Source organism: Otolemur garnettii, unplaced genomic scaffold (assembly GCF_000181295.1).
Source record: "Otolemur garnettii isolate 467f Iridium unplaced genomic scaffold, OtoGar3 scaffold00180, whole genome shotgun sequence".
In the NCBI taxonomy this organism is placed as follows: Eukaryota; Metazoa; Chordata; class Mammalia; order Primates; family Galagidae; genus Otolemur; species Otolemur garnettii.
The window spans coordinates 300,862-319,110 of record NW_003852575.1 but is presented as its reverse complement, the minus strand read 5'-3'; the positions used below and the strand labels follow the sequence as shown (position 1 = coordinate 319,110).

General features: G+C 43.5%; 1 protein-coding gene across 1 annotated transcript in view; it reads right to left on the bottom strand.

Moving 5' to 3' along the window:
• The window catches only part of LCA5L (LCA5L, lebercilin like), a 26,872-nt gene that overhangs the window by 5,574 nt on the left and 3,049 nt on the right, over positions 1-18,249 (bottom strand). Inside the window, exons 2-3 of the mRNA XM_003800648.1 lie at positions 15,648-16,162; positions 13,032-13,169 (exon numbers count right to left, since the gene is read on the bottom strand). Coding sequence (XP_003800696.1) covers positions 13,032-13,169; positions 15,648-16,162 — 653 coding nt within the window. The remainder of the gene's footprint in view (positions 1-13,031; positions 13,170-15,647; positions 16,163-18,249) is intronic.

Here is an 18,249-nt window from a genome sequence, read left to right as displayed (position 1 = left end):
GGGAAAATATTTTTGAAGAGCCTTGTAAATGAGCTTTCTTCACTGCATTCCTTCTGTGCCCGGGAAGCTTATTCCTCTGTACCATTCATTCTGGTAGCCACTAGTGGCATGTTGTGATTTAAGTTCATTAAAATGAAATAAAACTAAAATTCAGCCCTCAGTCACATGACCTGTATTTTAAGTGCTCAGCAGCTTTATGTGATTAGTGACCAGCACTGGACAGCAAAGACAAACTACTTCTGCCATCACAGAAAGTTCTATTGACAGGGCTGCATTTGGACAAGTGCGGAGTGGGAGAAGCCTAGGACAATAGCATCGTTTGTTATGTTTTAAATCTCAGTATTGACTCTTTTTGAGTCTTGGCAAAACAAAAGTTTTAAAAACTTAACTTCTGAGGAACAAAAAAGGGTTTTATTAAATACCAAATGTGCCTTTTTACACACCAATAGCCATGTCTGTGTTAGTAACCATAGTCAAGGAAGGTGGGTGTCTACAAGTCAGGTGGGAAGTCCAGGAGGAAGGTACCCAGGGATGTGAGATGTGACAGACAGGTGGTTGGGAAGTAAGAGAGTGAGGGAGAGATGTGGTTCTGATGTCCTTCTACCTCATAGGGTAAAATCTATGGCCAAGGGAGATTCAAGGGGTGAGAAACATCTCTGAGGTTTGGGAAGTCTCAGCACAGGAGGCCTTGACATGGCCCAGGAAAATCACCAGCCCCATTAAATAGCCCCACATTCATCTTGGGGCTGGAGTAAGCTCATGGGCTTGGAATACCATGGTATTGCTCCTTTTACTCTCCCTGAGAGTGGGATGGTGGAGGGATGCTGCGTGGAAAGCTGGGGACCTGCTCTGGAGTCCTCAAGCTTATGGATGCAGGTATCCTACAACCAGGCTTTGAGAGAGAACTCAGGGGGGAATTAGATGGAGGATGCATGTCGGAGCCTTTGCATCAACAATCAGCAAGGGAAGAGCAGCCAGATTTGTCTCCACTGAGACGAGACCCTCAGTTCAGGTTTCCCAGAATAGAGTTTCACCAGCCACTTTGCACACTAAACAGGGTCCTAGAAACTTGATTGGTTGAGACCAGTCACTCCTTAGTAGAACCAGGTCTAGAGAAGGGCCAGAGGACAGCAGAGGTGAGCGGCCTCTTTGTCCCCTCACTTAGAAGATAAGTATGTTTTCTCTTATGCCTAAAGGGCATCTCCAGGGCGGCGCCTGTGGCTCAGTGGGTAGAGCACTGGCCCCATATACCAAGGGTGGCAGGTTTAAACCCTGCCGTGGCCAAACTGCAACAAAAAAATAGCCAGGTATTGTGGGGGCGCCTGTGGTCCCAGCTACTTGGGAGGCTGAGGCAAGAGAATCACCTAAGCCCAGGAGTTGGAGGTTGCTGTGAGCTGTGTGACGCCACGGCACTCTACCAAGAGTGACAAAATGAGACTCTGTCTCTACAAAATAAATAAATAAATAAATAAATAAAATAAAGGGCATCTCCACTTTATTAGATTAGAGACAGGGATGGGAAAATCTCTGCAAGTCTACGAGACAAACTGGCATGAGACTTTATTTTTTAATTTTTTTTTTGCAGTTTTTGGCTGAGGCTGGGTTTGAACCTGCCACCTCCAGCATGTGGGGCTGGTGCCCTACTCCTTTGAACCACAGGCGCCACCCTATGGCTTTTTACTTTTACTTTTTTGAGAAGGTCTGTTGCCTAGCCTGGAGTGCAGTAGTGCAATCACAGCTGACTGAAGTCAATAACTCCTGAGCTCAAGCAATCCTCCTGCCTCAGTCTCCCAAGTTAGCTGGGACAACAGGCACGTGCTACCACACCCAGCTAATTCTTTTTTTTTTTTTCACATTTTTCAGGTCAATTTTTATTAGTGCCTGCAAGAAACTTAGGAGAATTCCATCTGATTACCATTTCCAGTGATCTCAATGAAACTTCTCAGAGTTATCATTAAAGTTCAAATAGAAAACACTATAATATAGTGACATCTTCAGGATAAAGGCGAAGGCGGAGGAAGACTGCTCCACTGTGGTTATGTCCACACCACTAGCATCCCCACTTGCAGCGGTCCCTGGTACACCCAACCTAGGTCAAGAGAGGTCTGACCTGAGGTTTGTGCCACTGGGCAACAGCTCCTGCAATTGTACTGGGTACTCAGGACTTCCTTGGGAGGCAGGTGTCTCTAGGGGAAGCCTGAGGTCATTTCCACAGCTCCCCCAGTGGCCTGTGTGTGGCAGTGCGGGTGATATCCTCACGCAGCGCAAGGATCTCCACATGGATGTCTTCAATGCTTCTGCAAGCATCAACTGTCTTCCACTTCAGCTTGCGTCCTCCGTGAGCTGGTGGAAACGCTGCAGGGCCGGCTCCTGGAAGGGCCTGTCCTCGTAGCGCTTCTGGCCAAACTCACCCCGCATAGCGGCATCTGCCAGCAGCAGCTGCAGGAACAGGACCAGGTCGGGTTTGGGAAGGCCCACATCCGACTGCTTGCACCAATCCAAGGAAAAGTTCTCCTTGGCGCTTGTGAAGGCAACAACAGAAAATGCGTATCTGATCACGATGAGGGTCACACTCTGGCTCAACTTTTCCTTAATTAATGGCACTTGTTCCCAGCGGTTTGAGGAAAAAAAGCAGAGGCACAGAGTGGTCCTCCACCTCACTTTTCTTTCCCAAGTGGGAACTCCCAAGTTTTCCGATTTCAGGTACCGATGGCATTTTTCGGGACCGAAGCTTCTCCTGACATTAAACGTAGCCCCGGCCGCTGCCATGCCCCATCTGCTAGAAATAGAATTTAAAATGCGTTTGCAGCCCATGAGAAGGCGGCGAGCTACCACAACAATAAACAAGTGCCCCAGTGCGCGAGGACCGCGGAGCTGGAAGCAGCGGGGCGGGAGCAAGCGCGGCGGTGCCCGCACGTGTGTGCTGCGGCCCGGGCTCTGCTGACACCACGCACCCGGGAAGGGAACCGCAGCAGCTTGGCGCGGCGCCCCGCGGAGCACCCACACCCAGCTAATTCTTAAACTTTTTTGTGTTGATGAGCATCTTGCTATGTTGCCCATGCTGGTCTCGAACTCCTGGCTTCAAGGGATCCTCAGCTCCTAACGTGCTAGGATTATAGGTCGAGCCACCACGCCCAGCCAAGAAACCAAGACACGCTTTCGTCCGTTCCCCTTCATCACTGTCCACTCCTACCTCTAATCTATGGCAATGGGACTCATAAGGATGTATGGCTCAGTTGTAGAAACTAAAGAACCCTACCTATTTTTCTATATCTGAACTGAAGATTGTAGTTTAATTTTCTTTCTTTTTTTTTTTTTTTTTGGAGACAGAGCTTCAAGCTGTCACCCTGGGTAGAGTGCTGTGACATCACAGCTCACAGAACCTCCAACTCCTGGGCTCAAGCGAGTCTCCTGCCTCAGCCTCCCAAGTGGCAGGGACCACAGGCGCCTGCCACAACCCCTGGCTATTTTTTGGTTGTAGTCGTCATTGTTTTGGCGGGCCCCAGCTGGATTTGAACCCTCCACCTTAGGTGTATATGGCTGGCACCTTAGCCACTTGAGCCACAGGTGCCGAGCCAATTTTTTGTTTTTTTGATACAAGGTCTTGCTCTGTTGCCTGGTATGGAGTGCAGTGGTATCATCATTAGCCCAAAGCAACCTCAAATTCCTTGGTTCAAGCCATTCTTCTGCCTCAGCCTCCCCAGTAGCTGGGACTACCGGTGTGTGCCACTATGTATGGCTAATTTTTCTACTTTTAGTAAAGATGGTGTCTCATTCTTGCTCAGTCTGGTCTTGAATGTCTGGCCTCAACTGATCGTCCCACATTGGCCTCCAAAAGTGCCAGGATTATAGGTGTGAGCCAGCACAACCAGCCTGTATGTAGATTGTAGGTTTATATCATTTGAATCATAGTTTATTATCAGAGGTACATAAATGGATAAAACATGCAAAAATTAATCTTTTCTTGAATATAGTCTTCCCAGAAGCAAAAATGGTAGAGTTTCTTTTTCTTTCTCATTGTAGTTAACACTTTGCCAAAAATCAGTAATGCTGACAGTTTATTACTATGAACAGTTGATCACGTATATTCTGAATGGTTATTTTTTTTGAGGCAGAGTCTCCCTCTGTCGGCTGGGCTAGAGCATGGCATCAGCCTAGCTCAGAGTAACCTCAAACTCCTGGGCTCAAGCCATCCTCCTGTCTCAGCCTTCCAAATAGCTGGGACTACAGGTGCCCACCACCACACCAGGCTAATTTTTCTATTTTTCATAGAGATAAGGTCTTGCTTTTGCTCAGCTGGTCTCAAACTCCTGAACTCAAGGGATCCTGTTGCCTCGGTCTCCCGGAGGGCTAGGATTACAGGCATAAGTCACTATTCAGAACCAGAGCTACCAGTTCTGAAAATCATGTTTAAGAAGAATATTGTGTCAAACATTTTAGAATGATTTTTCATTCACATTGTTTAAGACAAGAAAGATATTGATGTTTAGAGGAGCAAATTTTGATTATCTGGAAAATTCAGTTCTCTTTTTATTTGGTCTGGATACTCAGGGTCAGTGTATAGTTCAGCAGCAGAGAGCAGGAAGAAGGCAGATTTAGAATTGACAGGAGGTGAGTGTGGCAATGCTGGCAACTCAAGGAAGCAGCATGAAGGACGTCCTCCTTCAGGCTGAGTACAGGACAGAGCTGGCCAAAAGTCCTACACAGCAGGTTTGGTACACAGTTCCATCAGTTAGTCAAGAGAAACAATTAGAAGACAAATCCATGGCTGGCAAGTGCTTCTGGAATGCTTGTAGAATACTCAGAGGAGAGTGACAAGCTCCAAAGTTATCAAGTCAGAGTTAAGTGGGAGGTTGGGTCATGGTGTAGAACCACAGTAAGGTCAGCATCGATGGCTTCCAAAACTTAGACAGGAATCAATGTCTTAACAGACACATGCCCCTTGGCAGCAATGAGTTTGTAGCCTGGCTGTGAGCTGGGCTGTGGGACCTCACTTGAGAGCTGTGGAAGGCTGACATCTGTCCTCTTAGCCCATACATACTCCAGAAATGGGCCTAGACCTTAGCACTGGAGGACTTTGCAAATGAGTTTCAAGGTACAGAAATAGAAAGTTTGATCTTTGGGACCAGATCCTCCTAAGCTCAAGCAATAATGACTTACACTAATGTGGCAGGTCATATTTTCCTAAGATTGCCGCTACAGTATTTATGTCCCACATGCTGTTCCAAAACCTTGTGCCTCCCCGCCAAGAGTGGAGTTTACAGCTTGACCTGCCTTGGCCAGTGGAGTGAGCAGAAGTGGCACTGTGTCATAAAAGGCAGCGTGGCTTCTGCCTCACTTGCTGCTTCTCTCTCCCTTTCCTCTTGGAGCCCAGCCACCAAGTTAGGAGGAAACCCACTCCCCACGTAGAGGCTGTGTCCAGGGTTCCAGTCAGCAGCCCAGCTAAGTTCTCAGCTGTCAGCTGGTACCGAGTGCAGGTATAAGAGTGGGACTCAGGTGATTCCAGCCTTCAAACCACTCTAGCTGATGCCAAGAGGGACAGAGAGAAGCTATCCCTGTCACGGCCTTTCCAAATTACAGATTCATGAACAAAATTAGTGTCACTTCTGAAGTCATCTCTTAAAGTTGGGAGTGGAGTGATTTGTTATGCAGTGCAGAACCTGGAACAGTCAGGATTCTAAAACATCCTTAGAAGTTTCTGTTCCTTTCACTCTGGAATACCATGGAGGGGAAGCATAAAGGGCATTTTCCATTCAGTAGCAGGACCACTGAATGCAGAAAGAAGCAGCAGAAGCCAGGCCAGGAGCCACTTGGGGCCAGCTCTCCTGCTTGTTATTCCCCGGATTCCTTTCATGGTGCTGCTTTGCTTTATAGAGCTGGTTGCCTGGGCCTATGTGAGAATGAAGGGTGGCAGTGGCTATTTCCTGTACCTGCTGTTTGGTGTGGACATGTGCGTCTTTGCTAGGCTTCCTGCCTGAATGAAAAGGCTGGCTGGCTCCCGGGCAATCAGGGACTTGCGACTGGCAGGTTTCCCTCTGTGGTGAGTCATTTGGCAGAGTACTCCCCATATTCCAGAATTTACTCTTTAAAGGACTTTCCCCTGTGATACCAGCATTTACACTGGGAGTCCCCTTTTTCCTCAGCAGTGCATTCTGGTGGTGCATGCTGTGAAGAGGGCGGGGCAGGAGAGATGGATGAATTTGTCCTGTTCTGTCTTCTCCCTTCTGTCCTCCACACCTGCCTCCACCACACAGTCACCTCCCTAAGCACCTCCTGCTGTGGAGGTTGCTCCATGTCATCGTGTGAGTGCTGCCATTTTTGCTATAATGGTTCTGTTTTCTTTTGTGGCCCTTTACTGATATTTCTGTGGGGTTTTTTGGAGATAAGGAAGGTGAACACAGTCTATAATCACCAATAATTGAGTGCCAGAGCGAACAGTGTCTCAGCCCACGTCAGAAGCTGTATTTACCCTCCGGTGGATGTGGTTAGGTACCTGCCCTCATGGCTACAGTAGATCTGCTGGTGCCTGGGTGCCACTCAGAGATCCTGACTTCACAGGGATGGGTGGCCTTGGCACTGGGAGTTTTTTTTTTTTTTTTTTGAGACCGAGCCTCTATCCCGCTGGGTAGAGTGCTGTGGCATCACAGCTCACAGCAACCTCCAACTCCTGGGCTCAAACGAGTCTCCTGCCTCTGCCTCCCAAGTAGCTGGGACCACAGGTGCCCACCACAATGCCCGGCTATTTTTTGGTTGCAGCTGTCATTGTTGTTTTTTGGCGGGCTCAGGCTGGATTCGAACCCGCCACCTTAGGTGTATGTGGCTGGCGCCTTAGCCACTTGAGCCACAGGCGCCAAGCCAGCACTGGGAGTTTTAAGAGCTCCCTCCCCAGCTTGTGAGTGAGCTGTCCAGCTGGAGGCCCCTCGCTTTCATCAGACACAGCTGCTGCCCGATGCTCTGCTTGAGTCTGAGCTTGGGGTTCTCTCTGTTCCTGTGGCCTTTCCAGAATTTGGTCTGTGCTTATTTTAGGTTGTGATGGTCTCTGTCTAGTTTCTCCATCAATTTATACAATATCTGCTTTTTATCTTCCAGAAATTCTTTGCTAGGTCTGGTATAATTGTGGCATCCTTTCTGGAGTTATGGATTGGTATTTTAAAATATATTTTCTGCATTTCCATGAAGTTTTTACAGGAAGGGACAAAAAGCATGTATTTAGCCCTCCCTACCTTTTTTCCTGGCTCTGTTGCCCAGGCTGGAGTGTAGTGGCATAATTATAGCTCATTGTAACCTCGAACTCCTGGGCGCCAGTGACTGTCCTGCCATGGCCTCCTGAGTAGCTAGGACTACAGATGTGTGCTACCACACCTGGCTGGTTTTATTTTTTTGTAGAAATGTGTTTTTTTTTGTGTTGTTAAGGCTAGTCTCCAACTCCTGGCTTCAAACTATTCTCCTGCCTCATTCTTCAAAAGTGCTGGGATTATAGGCACAAACCACTCTGAGCCTGGCCTATCTCACCTTAATTTAACCATTTCTATTCATTTTCAATGCATAAAATATGTAATTAAAAATACTTTTTCCCTTTGAAACAGTTTTATTATAAAAATATAATATACAAAATATGTACAGAGAGACTAGTACAGTGAACCTCCAGCACCCCATGAACCGGCTTCATGAACGAACAACTCATGACCCATCTGAGTTATTTCCTCTATACACCCACCCTTTTTCACCCTACTCCTCAGCCCTGGGTGACTGGGACCAAATCCTAGAGATTTTATAATTTAATCTGTCAATGTTTTAGTATCTGTAATGGACAAGAGCATCCCTTTTAAAACCTAACCACAATATCATCATTCTACTCCCCAAATCAATACTAAATCCTTAATATCAACAAATATTGAGTTTTTTCCACATTTTTCCAGTTGCCCTACAATTATTTTTTGAGACGCAGTCTCACTATGTCACCCTGGGTAGAGTACTGTGACATCACAGCTCACAGCAAGCTCAAACTCTTGGGCTTCAGTGATTCTCTTGACTCAGCCTCCCAAGTAGCTGGGAATAGGCACCTGTCACAATACCCTACTGCTTTTGTTGTTGTTGTTGTCATTGTTGTTTAGCAGGCTCGGGCCAGGTTTGAGCCCACCAGGCCCGGTGCATGTAGCTGGCAGCCTAACCACTGGGCTATGGGCGCCAAGCCTTTTTGTTTGTTTTTAAGGTCAGATCACATCAGAGATGGCTACAGTTTTTTAAGTCTGTTAGAATTAGGATTTAAGCAAGGCCTGAAAAACCAGGATTAGCACATCTCTTGGTGTCTTTTCATCAGTAGGTTCCTATGTCCATCTCTTTTTTTTTTTTTTTTTGAGATAGAGCCTCAAACTGTTGCCCTGGGTAGAGTGCTATGGGATCACAGCTCACAACAACCTCCAACTCCTGGGCTCAAGCGATTGTTCTGCTTCCGCCTCCCAAGTAGCTGGGATTACAGGTGCCCACCACACCACCTGGCTATTTTTTGGTTGCAGCTGTCATTGTTGTTTGGCGGGCTGGGCTGGATTCGAATCTACCAGCTCAGGTGTATGTGGCTGGCACCTTAGCTGCTTGAGCCGTGGGCGCTGAGCCCCATCTCTTGTTATTATTTCCACTTTGCTGTTTATTTGATGCAGGAACTGGAGTGTTTGTAGTGTTCCACAGTCTGATGTGCTGATTGCAGCCCCATGGTGTCCTTTATCATATCCTCTACCTCCAGAGGTTTAACCAGTGGTTAGAGCCCTGTGGTAGTTAGGTTTAGGCTCAGTTCTTTGGCATGCATTCTGCTGGGGGGTGTGTGCCTCTGCCAGGAAGTGCATGTATCATGGTCTCTCTCATGTGATGCTAGTGGCTAGTGGCCACTGATGGCCATTGATTAGGGGGTTTCAAGCAGTGACATTCGAATCCTACGCAGTATCATCCCTTTTCCATTACTCACTGGAATACTTCTCAGGAGGCGCTCACTCAGTCACACACTCCTCGGGTACTCTGAGGAGTCCGTATGGGAAAGGGAATCACATTTGCTGCTTCTCCTCTGTTTACCAGTTTTCAAAATAACATGCCGGTCCCTGTACTCCAGAAGTGACTCATCATGGAAGTTGTTTGTTTTAAGAATCATTATGAATTCCTGTTTAAGTTTTAACCCATTCACTTATCTTTATTGATCATCAAATTGCCCATCTCTAGCCAGTAAGAACCTATTCTACATGGCTCCTGAGCCCTTCACTGTTACACTAACAGTCCTTGATAGTTTCCTTGCTTTTGTATGATAATATGTCCCAGGTTCATCCAGTATATTTTACTCACCAGAGCTAGAATTTTTTTAGGAGTCTTAGTTTTAGTGGGTTTAGAGTTTGAAGACCATCATCTGGGCACCAGGCGTAGTCATTGCTACAGAGCTGGTTACTTTGGAAATATGTATTTATTTTTAAAGATAAAATACATCATAAATTCATACTTCTACCTCAGCGCAAAATCAGGACTATAGGCTTTTTATTTGACCTTATTTTACCTCTGTATTTTCTTTCTTCCATCCTCCAAATACCATTTCCCAGAGACACCAATATATGTATAATCCATCATGTGCTTTATCCTATGGGATACACAACAGTCTCAAAATAACAGTATCAACACTATCACCACCAACGTCATTACTGAAAGAAGTTTTAAGACCTTTTATGATTTTGGTCCTTACAGTATATCTCACTAGCCATATGCAATGATATTAATGTGTTTTAAGTTATTGGTAATGGTTTCTCTCTGTGACATTATGCCACCAATAGAATACAGCTGGCCCTCTGTATGTGAGGGTTACACATCTGTGAATTCAACTGAGATATTACAGGGACAGGACTTGGGCCTTACTTCTGACCAAGGAAGGCAACATGGGGCTATGTGACCCAGTCGTACTTACTGCAGAAGAGAAAACAAAACAAAACAAATGACCTCCCAACCAGTGGAATCCAGCCCATACTCACGTAGGAGGGGCATATCTGTCTCCTGAGGAATGCTTTCCCAGACCACTAAAATCACATGCTGACACCAGCTGATAGACAGCCGGGCCACACAAACCCAGACCCACCCATGTCTAATTGCCTGGAGCCAAAGGGAGCCCAAGATGACCTTGCACTGACCTTTCCCTCATTGTAATCTCATTTGAATGCTAAACATCACACCCTGGGGTGGAAGTTTAATGAGCTAAACTGAGATGTGCAATTCCCAAAGAAGCTTGTGATAGAAAAACCTGCCTCTACCTGCTTACGGCTCTCCTCTGGGGAGTCCCCTGCACCACTTCCCTACGTTCCAGGATGAGCCGAAGTGAAGCTGTGACTCCCCTTTGGCCTCTTTCTTTCACTGGGAGAGCAGGGTGACATGCTGTGACATGCAGGATGCAGAACCCCTCAGGTCACGGAGGGCTCACTGTTCATTGGGCTCTTTGCTTTCATTTTGGTTTGGATATTTATGGATAGCTTTTATTTTTTTACATTTAATTCTGCTTCATAATTATGCAAAATATTCACATGGTTTCAAAATTGAAGTCAGTGAAAAGGTACTGAAGAAATCTAGGTTTTATAACTATCCCCTCCAGCCTATTCTCTTCCCCTGTTTCCACTGTTATCCTATTAACGCTTTTCTTTTCTAAACATAGGCAAATCGAATTGCTTCTTTTTCTTAAATGGCAGGATACTATGCGTTTTCCTCTGCCTTCCTCTTTTCATTGATCAGTATATCCTGGAGATTAATCCATAGTAGTGTATCAAGATTCCTCATTCTTTTTTACAGAGACATAGAAATCCACTGTGTGGAGGTATATTTACTTTTCTTTATAAAAATCAATTTGGACCTTACTGTGCATACAATTTTGTATCTTTCTTTTCATTAAATATTAAACATTTCTCCTGTTAAAATGGGTTTTTAATGGCTCTGTACTATTCACATTAAAATGTCTGCTGCATAAGGAAGCACAACATTTATTTTAAAATTCTCTGTGTGTGTGTGTGTGTGTGTGTGTGTTTGTCTTGGCCAGAGGATCTTGACATCTGTTCGTTAGATTTCTATGCTGGTTGCTACCATCATACTCTTCTTTCTGAAGAAACTGTCTTAAATTTCCTGAAAATCCAGAGAAAAGGGGGGCACTGGAACCCTCCAGTGTTCTTCCCCTGCCTCTGACTTATCTCAAGTCTCCTGGAAATCAAAATTTGCTACTTAACGTTAAAAAGTTAAAGATTCTTGTTTTAAATAATCAAGGTTGGCTGGGTGGCTCACACCTGTAATCCTACCACTTTGGGAGTTGGGGAAGGATTGCTTGAAGCCAGGAGTTTGAGACCAGCCTGAGCAAGAGCAAGACACTGTCTCTACTAAAAATAGAAAAAAAAGCTGGGTGTGGTAGCAGGCGTCTGTAGTCCCAGCTCAGGAGGCTGAGGCAGAAGGATTGCTTGAACCCAGTAGTTTAAAGTTGTAGTGAGTTACCATAATGTTGTACACTAGTCATGGTGACAGAAAAAGAAAGAAAGAAAATTCAAGCTTAAGATTTATTAGTTGAGTCTCGAAACAGTTTCTTTTTTTTTTGAGACAGAGTCTTACTGTGTCGCCTTGGGTAGAGTGCCATGGTGTCACAGCTCACAGCAACCTCAAACTCTTGGACTTAAGCAATTCTCTTTCCTCAGCCTCCTGAGTAGCTGGGACTACAGGTGCCTGCCACAATGCTGGCTATTTTTGTTTTTGTTGTTGTTGCAGTTGTCATTGTTTAGCTGACCCAGGCCAGGTTCAAACCTGCCATCCTCAGTGCATGTGGCTCGTGCCCTAACCACCGTGCGGAGCCAAAACAGTTTATTTCTTATGTGTCTTATCTAAATTGTTGCATATCTTAGCAATCTTCAAAGGCAGCAAGATAGCAAAAAGTCTGAAATATATATTATTTTTGGTTGTAGTTGTCATTTTGTTTGGCAGGCCCAGGCTGGATTTGAACCCACCAGCTCTGGTGTATGTGGCTGGGACCTTAGCTGCTTGAGCTATAGGCACCAAGCCAGAAAAATAAATATTTAAAAAAAATTTTTTTTTTGAGACAGAATGTCATTCTATCACCTTTGGTTGAGTGCCGTGGCATCCTAGCTCACAGCAGCCTCAAACTCTTGGGCTCAAATGATCCTCTTGCCTCAGTTTTTTCAATTTTAGTAGAGACAGGGTCTCACTCTTGCTCAGGCTGGTGTAAAACTCCTGAGCTCCAGCTACTGGCCTTGGCCTCCCAGAGTGCTAGGATTACATACAGGTGAGCCACTGCACCTGGCCCCCAAATTCTTACTTTTAAAGCAGTACACATACTGTTAAAAGACAGTTTTCAAACATATTTGCAGTTGTGACTTTAAAATAAACATGTGGGTCATTCACATTTGCCATAAACATAATAAAGTTATTTTTTGAATTTAAACACTAATTTTGAGTTATATTAAAATGCTAACAAAATGGCTCGGCGCCTATAGCTCAAGCAGTAAGCTCACATACACAGGGGCTGGTGGGTTCTTATCCAGCCTGGGCCTGCCAAACAATGACAACTGTAACCAAAAAATAGCCAGGCGTTGTGGCAGGCACCTGTAGTTCCAGCTACTTGGGAGGCTGAGGCAAGAGAATCGCTTAAGCCCAAAAGTTTGAGGTTGCTGTGAGCAGTGATGCCACGGCACTCTGAGACCCAGGGCAACAGCTTGAGATTCTGTCTCCAAAAAAAATGCTTACAAAATGAAATATTACTTAATGTGAGGAAATAAAAATAAGAAGAAGTCTTGTTAATGAATAGAACAGAACTTTAATTTTTCTAATTATAGTACCTACTCACCAAACTGTTAATTCACTCTAATTATTGTAGATCCACTATCTGTTAATGTTACTGTAGGGAAGAAACTTAATTTGAGGAAACATTCATGAAGGTAAGTAATTTAAAGATGTAATAGGCATAAGTATAAGCAACTCTTACATTTTGGGAAACTTCAATCTTACATTTTCTTTAAAATAAATACCTTAAGTTTTTGTTGGAGGCGTTTCACTTCCACTTGCAGAGTCTTGGTAGCTGTCTGAGCTCCTATGATCTTCCGATTCTCGATAGCCAACTGCCTGCTAAAGGCTCTACTGTTCAACCTCAGTTGTTTTTCCAAGCTCTGAAAATAGTATATATTTCAACTATTCTATAACTGATTTGGTATTATTAAAAACTGCAATTACAATGGAACTAAATACATTTATGAGAAGTGCAAATTTTGAGTACAATCTCAGTGAAGGGCTTTTATAGGAGACATATAGATATTAGAACTAAGTATTACCCAAATTCCAGATCCCAGCTCTAGAGAATAAATCTCATGTGCTTGAGCCTAATGTTTTTTATGTACTCTGGAATTTGATTTAAAAATTCTGAACAGATCCTAAAAATCAATAAATATAATCAATGTCATATCTTAAAAGAAGACCTAAGCAGTTTTGTTTAAATGAACTATTCTGCTATCTCTGTCTAAGGTACTCTTTAAAAACATTTCAAGCTTCCCTCTAAAAAGGGTTGCTCAGCATCAGTGCAGGTTATCAGGGATGGTGATTCCCAGACGACAGAAAGCAGAGTTATGACGGGGCTCACACCACCACGTCCCTCCCCGCTGATGGACTACAAGACCATCTCCACACATGCTCACCTGCTCTCCAGAGTGACAACTATTTTACTGGAGAAGTGTTTGATCTGGACTTTGACAGAAGACTTACCAAAAGGGCTATATATTTTTTTTTAACATAAAGTAGGTTCTCCCAAATTATAACATTATGCTTTCTCATTAAGTAAAAGTAGAAAATATAAAAAGCCAAAAGTATGAAATAATCGCTAAAAGTCCTACTCCCTAAAATATTAATGTTAAAAAATACCTACACATTTTGGCCCACAAAATATTTTTCCTTTACCAAATGCTCTACAACCAAATAGAAATTTCCCAATCTTGGTTAGTGCTTCTGATAGCTGGAAAATAGTTAATTAGTTCTTTAATTTGTTTTGTTATCTATAGATACAAAGACATGAACTACTTAAATACTTATATATAAAATATGTAAATGAGGTAAACATACATTTACTTTTTTTTTTTTAGAGACAGAGTCTCGCTTCATCACCCTCAGAAGAGTGCTGTGACATCACAGCTCACAGCAACCTCCAGCTCTAGGGCTTAGGCAATTCTTTTGCCTCAGCCTTCTGAGTAATTGGGACTACGGGCGCGGGGCACAATGCCCAGCTTTTTTTTTTTTTGTTATAGCAGTTTGGCCAGGGCTGGGTTTGAACACACCACCCTCAGTATATGGGTCAGTGCCCTACTCACTGAGCCACAGGCACCCCCCAGCATACATTTACTTTTACATGACAGACACATGCTAAGATGAACTCAATATTACCTAAAGGCTAATATAATTTTGGTATACAAGAGTAAAAAATGAGGTTGCTTATTATTTTCTGTAGCTCACATATCAACTTGTTGTGAGAAAAGTCTTTGAAAATAGAGAATTTTACAGGCTTGGTGCCTGTAGCTCAGTGGTTAGGGTGCTGGCCACATACCCCAGTGCTGGCGAGTTTGAACCCGGCCCGGGCCTGCTAAGCAATGACAACTACAACAACAATAGCTGGGCATTGTGGTGGGCCTATAGTCCCAGCTACTTGGGAGGCTGAGGCAAGAGAATTGCTTAAGTCCAAGAGTTTGAGATTGCTGTGAGCTGTGATGCCACAGCACTCTGCCAAGGGTGACAAAGTGAGACTCTATCTCAAAAAAAAAAGAAAATGAAAATAGAGAATTTTGCCAACAAATGAATGAGATAAAACATAGATGAAACGAACCTGATATTTACTTAATTCAAGCTCATGGAAAATACATGTATTATCTCACCAAGTATTAAACAGTCAGTGACTTCCATTTATGTGTGTGTCCATAGAGGCTCAAACTCTCAAGTGTAAAGCAGGTGGGAGACCAGTGTCCCCTCTGAAATCATCTCTCATGCTGTAATCCCCAGGCTTCTGACAGTCATGAACTGTTGAGGAAGATCAATCCATTCATCTATTATTTAAATTCCCTTTTCTTTCTTACTCCCTGGAGGATTATCTGGGAAAAATTCCTATTTCTAAAATAACAAAAAATGTCTATGTAGTAATGACTGGCCACATTGACAAAGAAGAATATAAGAAAAGGGACTGCCTTTTGGGAAGTGGCCTTTTAGTAAGCAGTTTAAAGGAGAGGGTTGGTTTCAAAGAGAGGTTCCGCACAACACATGAAAAAACTCCCCTGAAATTGGTATCTGCGCTCAGAGAACGGTCATGTCCAGGTCATTAGCCAGCCACAGAATGGACTCTCAGCAGAAAGAGCGTTTCCAGTCCTGTTCTACCTTGAACCTCTCCCTCCTGCTGCCTTCCATTAGACACCCTAATTCATTGGTTCTCAACCTTCCTAATGCTGAGGCCCTTTAATACAGGTTGAGAACTGCTGCCCTAATTATTCAGGGCAGCACGCCAAACACAGCACAGCAGGTGCAATGCTTTGGGGCGGGGTGGGCAAAGGAGACTATTGTGTGCTCTCTTTATTCATTCTGGAACCATACAACATCGAGGGCTCTGAAATACAGACCTGTATTTTTTTGTCATTTGCCTCCATTTTTGTGGTAAGAACAGATAATCTTTGAGTGAGTTCATCCCTTTCTGCCAGGTTTTTGTCTTCAGAAAGCTTCTGTAGTGCCTGCAAGGCATCTTTAGTCCTCAGTAAGTCGCTGTCAGTCTCTCTAAGTTTTCTAGATACAGTTCTTTCCTTTTCCTGGGATTTCCTAAGTAGTTGCCTTAGATTTTTTACTTCATTCTGATGGTTAATGATAATTTGAGGCAGATTAGTTTTTGAGTTCTCATACTTTCCTATAGCTTTCACATGCCTAAGCTGAAGTTGTTTCAAAAATTGGTTTTCTATGATGATGGCTTCTGATTTACGATGTATCTCAGCTAATTCATTTTTTAGCTCTTTAATCTTATGAAGCCTTGCTGAGAGTATTCGATGAGTCATAGCATCTCTTCTTTGGTTAATTGCACTGATTTGAGAATTTACAAATGAGGCATTCCTGATGTGCTTTTTTTCAACTGAGATTTCCTTCTGGCCTGTGTAAGTAGATAATCCAGTTTGTTAGCAGTGATGTATGTTTACAGATAGACAGATGTGCAAATATGCACGTATGCATAACTTCCCCCAACAGTGCACACATATAAATACATGCATAGGTGAAACCAGAAAGGGAGAGAACTAGCCTGTAATGAATTCTCATGTCTTAGGCGAGGTACTTTATAGATCGCTCATTCTATACAGTTCTTTAAGGTCAGCTGTAGTCTATCTTATAGCTAGAGATTTTACGTTATTTGTTCAAGGTAACATAGCTAAGAAGTGGCTCTAAAATCGTACTTGGATTTCTATTATAAAAGCTATACTAACACCCACGGTAATAGCTAACATTTGCTAAGTGCTTGTCCTATGTTGGGCCTTGGACTAAAAGTGCTTTATGTAAATCATCTGATGTAATCCATCAACAACATGAGAAAATCAGAGTGCAACATGAGAACCCAATGTGAAGATCTCGCAAAAGGACTCTTAAAAAGCCATTAAACTGTTTAGAGAGAGTGTGTGTATATATGCATGTATATGCCATCCCTCAATTCGTCCAACACAGCCATTTTTCCCTCTGCTATTTTGGGCACCGAATGAAATAATTAGTATATTTTCAGGGGTCTGTTTTAAACAAAAAGTAGCTAAAAATATTACACTTAGCACCAAGCTTATGTAAGTGAATTTGAGTCTATTAAATGTATGTGTAACACTACTGTACTGTTAACCTGTTTTAAAGATAAAGTGATGCTTGGGATGCCCCTTGTCAGTGGGCACACAGCTAATAAGCGGTGAGACAGAACCCACTGTCCCTGTGTCAGACCCACAGGTGTGCATCTGGTCCACCTGGATGTCTGTGTGGCTACACTCACAACTTCACATGCAAACTCATTCGCTCCAGCTGGCTTCCTTCCTAGGTTCCCCCCACCCCCCTTATTTTAAAAGCTCTCTCATCCTCCTATCAGACTTTTTGCTTACCCTGTCTCTGCCTCCTCAACTCTTCCCTGGACACACTCTAGTTCCCCCTCCTGGTCACTGTCCGCTCTTTGGTCTTAGTCACCCCAGTGCTGCTCTTCCTGCCACCCTCTCCATTTGCTGGCGCTGGCTCTACCCTCCCCTCTCTCTCTCTCCTGGGTTTACACCGTATTGTTCCTTAAAACAGATGGACCCACTTCCTCCAAGGACCAAGATAAAGAAGAGGTTTAAAGGAATCTTTCTGTTCTTGGTAGTTTCTGTTGTTAATCTGTTGGAGATCAAGTCTCCCACCTATACCTGACCAAGGATAATAGGGCCAAAGGTGTCCCAAACATTTGAATGCAGTAAAATCACTTCTTGGCATTGAGTTGACAAAGTAAATACGTCAGGGAAACAAATTTCTAACTAACAGAACATATAATTGAAAGAATTCTGAAAGTTTGTTTTCTACAAAAGAAGGACATAATGAAATATTGAAAAGTAAATTGTATAAATATATTACTTGCTATTTACAATGATTTAAGTAAATCTCCAATGTTTAACCAAAGCAAAAATTCTATCAAACCGAAGTCCTCATTTCATCCTTATAATTTCTCTATGAAACGTTTTTCTGCCATAAAATTTGCTTTCATCAATTTCTAAGATGAAATTGAAAATAGACTCTGATGTTACTATCCTTTAGTGAATTCTGAGTCTATACTGGTGGTTCCTAACCCAGTGTCGCCAGCCCTGAGGGTCAGAGTCTACTTTTAATATACTAGAGAAATTGAACATTTGCTTGAAAAGGGGTTTGCACTGGCTTAAACATTAATCTTCTTTGCTTTGGGTTAGAATTATATTACCCTAGGGTGGAACAACTTAAATTACTTTGGCAAACACTTGCAAAACATGAACTATCTGGGAACAAAAGAATAAAAGTAAAAAAAAAAACCAACAAGGAAATACTTTATCATTCTATGACAAAGCTTGACGTTGCAATTAGTATTTTAAATTCATTTTACACTGGGAAGGGGTCCTCAGGGACATACAGAATTTGACTTAAAGATGTGAGATTAGGCTCGGCGCCTGTGGCTCAAGCAGCTAAGGCGCCAGCCACATACACCTAAGGTGGTGG